The 11639-nt window shown below is 43.5% G+C and overlaps 1 protein-coding gene across 1 annotated transcript in view; it reads left to right on the forward strand.

Annotated features, from left to right (window-relative positions):
• The window catches only part of CNPY1 (canopy FGF signaling regulator 1), a 35814-nt gene extending 24447 nt beyond the window's left edge, over positions 1–11367 (forward strand). The window contains exons 2-4 of the mRNA XM_055334663.1: positions 5208–5411; positions 7224–7320; positions 11330–11367. Coding sequence (XP_055190638.1) covers positions 5208–5411; positions 7224–7320; positions 11330–11367 — 339 coding nt within the window. The remainder of the gene's footprint in view (positions 1–5207; positions 5412–7223; positions 7321–11329) is intronic.
• Positions 11368–11639: the final 272 nt, after the last annotated feature.

Consider the following 11639-nt stretch of genomic DNA (forward strand, 5'->3'; position numbering starts at 1 on the left):
AGCAGCCACGCGACTCAGTGTGTGTTTTGGGACCGCGATGGTAAAAGATCCCCAGGTTTGGGGAGAGGGCAGGAGGCTGTGAAATAAGGAGACAGAGACCGTGTGACTGAGAGCTTTAGCTCCACCGCTGGACGGGGAGCCACATGACCGCTCGGGAGCAGTTGCTGGGCCTCCACCAGGCCCATCTTCTTCCAGGATCCTAATGTCAATTCAGAATCACAGAGGAGTCCCCTTCAAAACCACCTGAGTGATCCATCTGACACGTCATGGAGCTCAATAAACATGTGCTGAGTGAACAGACACACGCACGTCTTCCTCTGTGGACACTGCCACGCGGCTGCCTCTGCCTTGTTAGGCACCCTCCTAGCCACGTTTTTTTCTTTGAATCTGCCAAATCCTTCCAGGATTTGCCAGTGAGGGCACAGCTTAGGAACACACCGAACACACCGGGGAGAGGGTACCCGGAGCCCTTGCTTAGGGTGTTTTTTTTTTTTTTTTTTTAAAGATTGAAAACATTGTGACACTTTCATGCAAATAAATACATTTTCCCCTATTTTGCCTAAAATGTGTGAAAATGAAAGGTTTTTCTTGAAGATGAACAGACTACTTTATAGAGCGGGAAACCAAATGTGAGTGCCAATTTTGCATTTGATAATGAAAGTAAAGTTTTTTTTAAACTTCCGGGAAAAGTCAACTTGAGTTCAATGACCCCATCTAGGGTTCAACAATGATGATCCATTATGTAATTTTTCTCTCATTCTGTTCATCACTCTGAAGTTGGAAATAGGCCCCAGAATCTTACAAAAAAAAAAAAAAAGTGATTGAAACTTTCAGTTTTGAATTGTAGGACAATTTCCCCCCAAACCACATTGTTCTTTTTTCCTTATTTCTAGTTTCCTCACAACCTGAGCATATACTTTGTTATAAGATGTCCAAGAATAAGAAAAGGAGACACTTGTAAAATATTTTATTTTAAATGATAGGAATGACTCTTTTCATTATTCAAATTAAAGAAGGCGAATGTTGATGTTATTTTCATAAATTGACTGTGTCTTTGTGGCAAATCGTGCTGAAATCTTTGTGTTTTTTCCCCCAAGGTTTTATTGATTGCAGAAATTCACCTGTTTTCACATAGAATTAATGGTAACTGGAAACTGATATTAATTCTGTTATCTGTTGGCCGGCCTTAGTTCCCTAAACAAAGGCTACTTAAAAATCTCTGTTATTGATTAAGTCCAGATGGAATTCACTTCTTCTGATACACAAAACACGGGAAGATTTGTCCGTCTGTATTATTCCTCATTGAAATGAGCTCCTCTAGCTTTCTAATTATATTGTCTAATAAAACTAAACAGTCAATTCTATTTGCATATTATATGAAGTGTTATACAACAAACTCATAGCAGTCAATTAACATAAAAGCTAATTATATATCTCATCATCTTACAAGTTTCTGAATTCATACTTCCCCTGTTGTAGCCTAGAGCAAAGGAGGCTTGAATGTTCACTTCTAAATATTGACTTTTAACTAATATCAGAAGTGATTTCAACATTCTTGCGGATGAAAGGGGAGTGATTAAGCTAGATGCAATATTTGCTATCATGCAATTAAAATTTCTACATTAACTAAACCTCGCGAACGAGAATCTTTGCAACAATATGAGATCAATCACCAGCCACTTCGCAGGTTAAGTCCTGGTTCCATATCTGAGGAACGCTCAACATAAAGAAACGTGGGATTTATTTGAGATGGCCGGACTGTCAGCAAAGAGACAGATCTACCGCGAGGATGTTTCCATGTCCAGTTGCACACTGCAACATAATCGTATTCCTGCCTAATTGTGACAGCTATCAAGCAAGAAATTCGCTACAAGAGGAACAGAGGCACAGTAATGAACGCACAGGGGAGGCAGCCTGGGACTGCCGGCCGGAAGGTGCGGCTCGGTGATCTAGAGCGAGCCCCTCTCCGCTCTTCCAGAGAACCCAAAGCCAAAACTTCCAGCTACTCTCCACCTCCCCCCAGTGCCCCCTCCCCCTCTTTCAAGTGTGGGTAGGTCCTTCCACCCCCATTTCACTGCCCGCAGAACAGGCACAGGGGGGCAGAAGAGGCGGAAAGAAGAAAAGAAATAGACACCAAGTGGGATCGAGAGTTGAAGGTTTCAGAACGGCCAAAGTTAGGATTTCCTTCATTTACCATCGAGTCCTAACGGATCGCTTCCGTGCGCGAAAGTCCTACCAGGGAGGGGAGCCGGGTGTAAAGGGACTGGAGATAAGGAAGCAGCCAGTGGATCGGGTTTCTCCCGGTACGATGATGGCGGCGGGCTCCATTCATATTGTAATGAGGTTAGTATCTCCGGGCCCGTCCTTCCAGGGTGGAGGCTCCCCTCCCCTCGGATTACAATAGGAGTTGCTTTATTGACAAGTACTATTCAAAACCTTCAGAGTATTGAAAGAAAGACTTCGTTTTATTCCACTTGTCTCAATACTTATTGCACTCTCATAATCAAAACACTGTGAGGGCAGAAAAAGGCCCAATTATTCTGTGAACCGTCTTTAGATTTCCTGGAGGCCGCTCAGCGAAGTGGACTCGTTTGAAACACCAATCGTGTGCGTTTTAGCAAACGTGGAAAGAGCTGCGATGCTTCGGCGCCTCGTTCTTTAGAAGCTTCCCGCAAAACGGGATGCTTTGATTGAGATTTTAAAATATATATATTTTTTAATCCTCTGAAAACAGCCTCCGGGAATCTCATGTTGGGTGTTTTTCCTTTCCTGTTTTTAGGGGAGATTGCCGTGAAGCACTTTCTGAGCTATCTGCAGACAAACATTTCCTACCATTCAAGAGTGCCTACTCAAAAGAGCCAACCAATGACATCTTTAAAAGCCCGTGTGCCTTCAGACTCGTAAAATCGACAACATTCGCGTGTTGATCTCTGGATATAACATATTTGTGTTAAAAACCGGCACCGTGCTAGTATACTCAAACATGTAAATGGACACTTGCAAAATTGAAAAAAAAAAAATCCTGTTGTGTGGAAAGTTTGAAGGGTAGGGACTGTTTTTAAAAAGTGCCAGCCCCGGAAACAGACAAAAAGCATCTCAGAAGTAAGCTGCGGAGGCCTTCCACCCATTAGCCTCTGGTTTGCTCCCATCTGAGGTGCTCGGCACAGTTCAGGACAATTTTAAAAAACATTTTGGAGAGTTGGTCTCAAGTCAACGTGAAATACTGGGATGCGTTGAGGGTTCCCCAAGCTCTTCAGGCTCAGACCCCTGCCCCCCAATGATCGCCACCCCCACCCTGTTTACTTTTCCAATTGGGGAGGAGTGAGGAGGAGGGGAGAGAGCCAGAATTTCTCCCTTACACTTCGATTTTTTTTTTTTTTTTTTTTTTAGGGGATAGAGTCTACTCCTCTCTGTGAAGTAAAATGCTGCTTTGTTGACACCCAGAAAGTGCCATGAACCGTGTCTCCAAGCCATCAGCTAAGGAGATACACTTAAAGCAGGCGCCTGGCAGGAGAAAACCATTATTCTGCTAATGATTTGCCTGATTAACTGTAATTAAGAATTTACCTCTGTGTTTTATAACTTGCAGACCCAATACATATTCAATCCTCAGCTCCTGTAAGGTAATAAAACAGATTTTCGGTTTGCTAGTTAACCCGTGTATTGTGTGTGTGTGTGTGTGTGTGTGTGTGTGTGTGTTTGTTTGTTTGTTTGTTTGTTTGTTTAACAACGCAGGGCTCGGTTGGCATCGTGAAAAGTGTAAGTAAAACACCATTTGTATTCGGGAGGCACTTTCAGCCACTTCCTTGAGGCTCCTCTGACTGTAGACATAAAAGCACACACACGCTCGGGAGTTCGTGAAAACTTGGTGTTTCAGTGAATAAGCAAATGCGGTGGTATATTCCAGCTCCTTGAAGGATTCAACTGCGAGAAGGAAGGCGTGGGCCTGGAGAGGACCGGCCTCAAACCAAGTCTGGGGGGCCCCGGGGCGCGTCAGGACCGTGCACTCGGTGGGGGCCGCGAAAAGCTCATCAGTGGGGTGTTTCTTTGGGGTCCTCCCGGCCCGCGTCTGGAGGCCTCCTCCCCCGGGGGCGGCGGTGCGGGCGCGGCCCCGGCCCCTGCGGCCAGACGGCGGGGCGCGCGGGGACCCTTTGTGCGCCCCGAGCGCGCCTCCAAGCCGCGCGGCCGCCGGCACCGGAAGGGTTCACACTGCGTCTGAAAGGGGACAATGGAGTCTGGATACACCAACATCGCAGAAACCGAGTTCATTTGCGATGCAGCCCCTTTCACGGCGGTTGTCATGCAAACTTCCTACTTTGATCAGCGGAGGGTGGAGAGGGAAGGAGCCCGCGGAGGCCGGGCCGGCGCGTCCGCGGCGCCCTTGGCGGGTCCCCGCCCCCTTCCGGAAGGAGCCGCGGGGACGCGGCCTCCGGCACCTTGACCTGTCTAGACGGGCCCGAGGTTTTGTCTCGGTTACCAAGGGCGAGGGGCGCTCTTTGACCCCCGCGCGGGGCGGAGGCGCTGGCCCGAGGGTCCTCGGAATCCTCGCCGGATTCCGGAGGGAGCGGGGCGCGCGGAGACGGGCACCAGCTGTTGCGGAGCCCGGGGCCGCCCCGCGCCGCCCGCGCCGCCCGCGCCGCAGCCGCGACTCCCCGCTCCGACCCGCGCCCGGGGCGCAGCTGCGCGCTCCACCGCGCCCGCCGGCACGGAGGGCGCTCGGCCTGGCGGGGCCCACGCGCCCCGAGCCCGCCGCCGCTCTCCGGCCTCTCGGCCCCTCCTCTCGGCCTCTCTGCCCCTCCCTCTCCCGGTCCCCCCGTCTCCCCGTCTCCCTTCGCTCCCTCTCTCTCCGTCTGTCCCTTCCCTCCCTCCCCCGCTGTCTTGCAAGTAAAAAATCTCTGCCGTTTTCTGCAGCCGGTGCCTTATCCGCAAGTTCCGTGACTCTGGAGAGTGCTTTACCTGTGTAAGAGTACCGTCTCGTTCGGATTTAGTTTTTCCCCGGCCACTCTCAAACACCCGCACTCTCTCAAAAACCCCGTGTAGCCTAACTTCTGAAATTCTGTAAGTAGTAGAATAGTCGTGCACGGATGAAAGGAGGAAGGCCGGCATCCTGGGGTTCAGGGGGTGGCGAGGGTCTCCGCGCGCCTTCCCTTCCCGCTCCTGAACCCCGTGCGCGTGGAGGCAGCCTCCCTGCCCTGTTGTCTTCGCAGATGCCCTTAGCCCACTCGGAGGCTTTCCTAGCAGACCTGTTGGATGGAGTGTGTGAGCGGATGAACGACTACAAGCTAGAAGAAGACCCTGTGACCAAGAAGAAGGCGTTTAAGAGATTCGCTCCAAGGAAAGGAGACAAAATATACAAAGAATTCAAAAAATTCTATTTTTATTCTGATGCTTACAGACCTTTGAAATTTGCGGTAAGCTCTCTTCTTTGCAGGTGAATCCTGGGCTCCATGAATACGTTTTTGTCCCCCCCCCTCCTTTTTTTTTTTTTTCTATTTGCTTGGGTTGTTGTGTTTCAAGACACTGAACATTAAATTCTTATCTGTTTGCTTTATTGTCCTGCTACATTTTCAGTGTTGAGCAGGCATTTAGAAACTTGCCTTTGTGGAAACACCTCACGGGCTGTGGAGATGGGAAATATTTTCCAGAAAGTGCTGTTGCAGCCCCCAGTGACTTTAAGACACAGTTGGCATATTTCTGTGCTCCTATGGGGCTCGGGGAGGGATCCCAGTGGGTCCTGTGGCTGAGGCAGGTCTCCTCCAGGTTCCCACAGAAGGAATCAGGGGTTGAGGCTCCTGGGTTAGAGTCTAAATTAAAATGAATGTCGTTTTCAAATATTTATCGCCAAATGATGGAGGAAGAGTGACACACATCCTCCTCACCCCCCTTCAGGCTTCACAGGAGAGAGAGAATTTCTTTCCTGAGTTAATTCAAGTATTTTAGCAGAAACTAAGTTAAACAAAGACTTAGGTATGGTAGCTGGCTTAATGCCAAACTTCCGTCCAGTATAGTGTTTATTTTAGATGAATGTTGGCCTCTGGCTTGCTAGAGTGTGCCTGCCTGGCAAAATATATTCCAATATATTTCACTTTACTTAATGCTGTTGAATCAGACAAAGTGATGGAAAAGCCTGTTTAAAAAATGTATTAAGTTCACACATTGGCCAAAATGTCAGGCATGCTGAACCCCTGAAATAAGGGCTTTAGCCGACTTTTGAAGATTTCATTTTAATTAAAAAGTATAGGCAATAATTCCAGGTTGAAAGTACTCTGGAAGGGAAATTGCAATAAGTGAGTGTGCTTGCATTTCACAGGTTTTAAATAAATACATTATAGTGGAATTTAAATATTTTTAAATGCCATTTAAAAATTTTAAGGTCTTGCTTAATGAACTTGGAAAATGATTTGCAAGTCTCGAGTGAATGCCCTGCTGTAGCTTCCCAGTTCCTGAAACTGTAACCTTTGTGGGTCTCAACACAGACATGTACTTACTTCACTTAGAATTTAAGATTTTTAAATGCCTGGGCAAACATGGGCTCCCTCTCCTCTGCAAAGTTAGATTTTGGGGTAGGAGCAAAGTGAAATTATGACTGGATCTCTAAATGGTATGAAAAGAAACTTGCCTAAGTAACTGTCAAGCATGTTATCCACAGTGAAATTGAGGATGAGTTGGTTTTGATTGCTGAGAAAGCCTAATTGTTTTCACCCTTCAGACTCTGTTTTAAAACCACAACATGGATTATTGTGTTAAATCTGAGGGAACCCGGTTTAACCATTTCGAGGAGCTGTGTCCTTTAAAGGGTGCTAAAAAAAAAAAAAAAAAAAAAAACGAAAACAAAAACAAAAACAAAAAACGGAAGGCGAAGACCTTTCAGCTCCACCCAGGAGACATTTCTTCCTAGTCTTGGCATTCCAACTTAAGGAAGGGGACCAAATACCAGATACAAAGGACTAGTTTTTCCTTCCTTACCCTTGTCTTTCAACAGGACTAATCAGTGGGTTAAGTCCCAGGAACATGATGCAATTAACATTTCTGGGGAGAGAGTTAATCCAGGGCAATGATGTCTTAAACCGAAGGGGCTAATAAAACCGAAGGGGCGAATAAAAACGGACCACCTTGGCAATACGGTTTTATATTTTCGGCTAAGAAAGTGTTGGTAAATGCTTCTTATGAGATGCCCCGTGCGTGTGGATCTAGCCACCTATGCCGTTATTCCGTTTCCGCAGTGCGAAGCCATAATAGAGGAGCATGAAGACGAAATATCCTCACTTATCGCCCAGGAGGCACACCACCTCGCTGACAAGCTGTGCAGTGAAAAAGCAGGTACTGTGTCTGATGTAACATGTGTCCTCCGCTCACCCACCCTTCTCCCTCAGCTCTGCAGCATCTTTTTTTTTTTTTTTTTTTTAAACCGTGCCTTGCTGTCTCCCTGCCACCAATAGCTCTCCACTGAATCAGAAAGACACCCTGTGAGAGAAAACAGACAGACCAAACCACAGGGCTACCTCGGGGCTCTCTGGTTGGCATTTCTTTTCCTCTGCCTGGTAAAGGAAGTCTAAAGGACTCAGTTTCCAGATGTTAAGGAGCACATGCTCATCAGATTTGGATGGATCCAAAAACATTTTCTGTTTCTAAACTCCGAGAGATGGAATTCTCCATCCTGGATCAGGAAGGAGAATCTCCTAAAGACTTGCCTACAATGACAGAAGGGGGGGGGGTGTCTTTATTTAATACAAGATTTTAAAAGTTTTTTTGTTTGTTTGCTGATTTGCGAGGGGTGCTGGATATTTTGTTTTTCAAGTTTGTTTCCCAGAAATCCACTTCTTTAAAAAAAAAAAAAAGTCTTTTCTGGCAGAGGGTAGAAAATAATATTTGACTCATATTCTTACACTCACACCCCCACATGCACTCACACTCAGAAGCAGGAAAAAAAGGACCAGAACTTGATTTATACAAAGTTGAAACATGTTACCCCCTTTGAGCCCTCCACCTGTTTGGTAGAGTGTAAGCCTTCTAGTGGAGTGTCACCGATGCTTACTCAGTACATTTAGAAGCCAGGAAGACTTTTCATATATCTTTGACAAAATGAACAAAGCATATGGAGTGATTTAAAGTCCTGAGAGTGCTTTTATACAATTGCAGAAGCTTGAGATATTTAGCAATTGTTTATAATAAAGTATAATATACTCGTACCCACATTATCAGATTTAGGGCCAAACTCCTTAAAATAATACTCACTGCACCTTTGTAGACAAATATCCATGTCATCAAAGGTTATCAAACAAGAAAGTTATAAATCCACGTTAACAAGGAAAAGTTTTCTTGCTCTGAGTAGATAATGGGATAGTTTTCTGCTTAAAATTCAGTTTAAAAAGATAATAATAAAAAGATAAAGTCCAGTTTTCCATGGAGTTCAGCTACATAATGTTGTAGTTTGTGAAATTCACATCCGTAAGTGCATAGCCACAATTTTCCAAAGAGAGTATTTTGGAAGTTTTTCAGATAAGTCAGAAATGGATGTATGTATGTTTGAAGATACAAACAAACATGGGATGACCAATCATGAAAATATCTGTTTTCCTATTTTTTCCTCACAAAGGGTTTGGATTCGTCATAGTCATCTATGGCAAATGCAACAATTTGCTCTATAAACACCTGTTCAGACCTTACAGAATGACCTGAGAAAGTTTGACCAAGTCTTCACAGCAGCCCTTGACACAAATAATCAGAGCCTGGGGGAAAGGCTCTGTCCCTAAATGCAGCAATTTGACTTCTTGAGTTTAATAATATCGTCTTTTCACTCCTTTTGCATATTTATAACTGGAAATAAAAATTCACAGGAACCCAAAAAAAAACAAGAGCATAGGGTGGAAACCTAAGATTTATGCAGGACTGCTGGTGTAAAATAAAACATGAGATAACTAATTCTTAATAGCATTTGGTTGTTTAAAAACCGGTTAAGTGCTTACACTAATAAACAGAAACATCAGTGCCTCAGAACTACTGAGAATCCATGCCAGCACCCCCAAAGGGTAACCACCTCCTGGCTTAGCATAGTGCAGGGGAGTGAGTTTTTCCAGGTGTTTCTCTGTGAGACATATTTATGGATGTTCTAAACCATTCATAAATTAAAAACTGTGAGCACAATTCATCTTAAAAAGAGGCTAGACTCACCCCCCACCCAGACTTCCCCCTACATTTAAAGTAAGTTAACACCACATAACAAGGTGAAGTTTTTTCAGACTTAAAAATTATTGCCAGAAAAGGCTAAAGCAGAACGCCTATGGAAAAATTGCACTTAGTGACCCCAGTGACAAAGAAGTCGTGAGTTTGAACATACTGGGACAGTTTCAGATTCCCGTGTAAAAGGTGAGATGCTCACACTGTAGAAAAACTCGGCGCTTTCAGATGTAATGTATGTACAAGTATGGCAAGTGTCCTATGAGAGCACGGCGTCCATGCCCTGTTCCGTCAAGGTAATACTTTATCTTGTTCCATTGTCCAGCAACTTCGGTGTGAGTGATCTCCACGTTTTAAAGATGTTTTAAAGATATGGCCGTGGGTGTTTATGTGTGTACGGGAGGCTCAGAAACCACATTAACATGCTACCCAGTGTGTACTGTGTGCAAGACCTTCTACACTTGAGGTCTGCTAAAATGTCTACATACTGCTTTTAGGGAGATTATTTCTTTTAAATAGATATTTCTAGAACTAGATGTTTAATTGGAAAGTTGGTCCCTTTTTATACTTTGTATATACGTGTGTGTACATATATCCATGTGTTTGTTATATGTGTGTGTATATATATATATATATGAATTTTGCTTTTTTCTCTTTAATGTAGCTCATTTCACTTTATTTTTTGATACTTACATAGGAGCAGATGAGGGTATATTCACAGACTTTAAAACCATCTTTCTTGAGGTATAATTGGCATAAAATTATAAGGGATTTAAAGTATATGTCTTGGTAATTTGATATGTGTATATATATTGTGAAAGATGCCTCCCATCTATTTAATTAACACTGGATCCTTTAAGTATTAGGGTCCTACAACGTACCCCCCCCCAAACAGACAAATGAAGAATGATGGAAAATATATCTGTTACATTCAAAATGACCGTTTGGATTTAAAAATAACACATCAGTGGGATTTTCATGAACATTATGTGCCACCTTTTGAATAAGTAAAGAAACCCTCAGTGAAAGGCGATAGATAGGATTGCAGATCGGTCTGTGGACGCCCCTGCAGCTTTATTCACTGCATAAAATAAAAGTTATCAAATCCATCCTGTTCTTGGGGTGTGAGACAGAGTAATAGGGATACCCCATACATAATCTGTTTTTTTTTTTTCCTAGACAAAATAAGAAAAGTGAGTTCATTAGATTTTCTTGATGGAAAATTTTGTGGCACATGACCCAGGCTTTGCCAGATTGTCATTTTAATGTCTTGAAGTCAAAATGGTGTTTCAAAATCTTAATAAGATATCAGGTCATGATTAAAAAAAATGTAGCTATATTCTACTGATGGTAGAGAACATACCACTGTAGATCATGGATGAATGGATACTCTGAGGTGTCTGGGGGCTCTTCGATAGCTGGAGTGTGAGGGTATGGATGTAAATACAGAAATGTATTCTGTATACATGTTACTCCTGCTTTGATACTAAATCTTAACATTTAAACCATTAGACTGATGAATCTGTCACCTGATCATTTTGAACGCAACATATGGAATAAGGAACCAAGTATCCTGAGATGTTTAGCCTACATTTAAAGGAAAAGCATTTTTACCTTTTTGTGTATCCTCCCAACACGAATGGGGGTGTTGAATTATAATATACCAAGTAATTACTTTCAAAGGCCAGTATATTTTCTTTTTAACGTAAATTCTGTAGTTAAAAGAATCCATAGCTTTTCTAAAGAGAGTTGGCATTAATTGCTTCCAGTTAGAAAAGTAGTGTGTATCAAAGGGCTCCTTGAGTTAAATGCCAAGCATGCTGTGCCCCAATTTAAAGCATTTCTTAAATACTCCCAAGGCCATGGGCAAAATGGTACGATCCCTGGGCTTTGGTTTTTAAATATTCCAGGAAAAAATGCTGGAGGATAGAACAAAAATAGCAGAGCATTGGCAGGTGTTGAGGCCAGGTTTGGGGTCCTGGGGAGTAGATTATACCCTTTTTTATGCCTTTGTGTGTATTTGAAATTTTCCATGATAAAAAAGTTTTTGAAATGTGCTTCTATAAATACGTGTTTTTTACAGAAAGTTAGGGACTCACATGCTGTGATTAAATGTGATTGTAATGCTGTATAACTTTTTTTTTTTCCCCAGACCTCTGTGAAAGCTCTGCTAACCAAACTGAGCTTTAGGATGCCAGTTCTACCAGTTAGTGAGGAGGAAAGCTACAGCTCCACAGGTCAACATCTGTTTCATATCTTCATTTCTTCATGCAAAGAAAGTTTATATCTCTTGTTTATGCCATGTTGTCTCAAGTGTGACTTTTTATTGAAAATCTGTTGTTTGGCATCATGACAAACTTGGTTCTTTCTATAGGGGAGGCTGAGGAGTGCATAAAACAAATTACCTTTGTGGATTTGGGTACTGACAGGTTTGGGAGTAAATAATTTAATTTGATAATAAG

This window comes from Nyctereutes procyonoides, unplaced genomic scaffold (assembly GCF_905146905.1).
Source record: "Nyctereutes procyonoides isolate TBG_1078 unplaced genomic scaffold, NYPRO_anot_genome, whole genome shotgun sequence".
NCBI classification, from domain to species: Eukaryota; Metazoa; Chordata; class Mammalia; order Carnivora; family Canidae; genus Nyctereutes; species Nyctereutes procyonoides.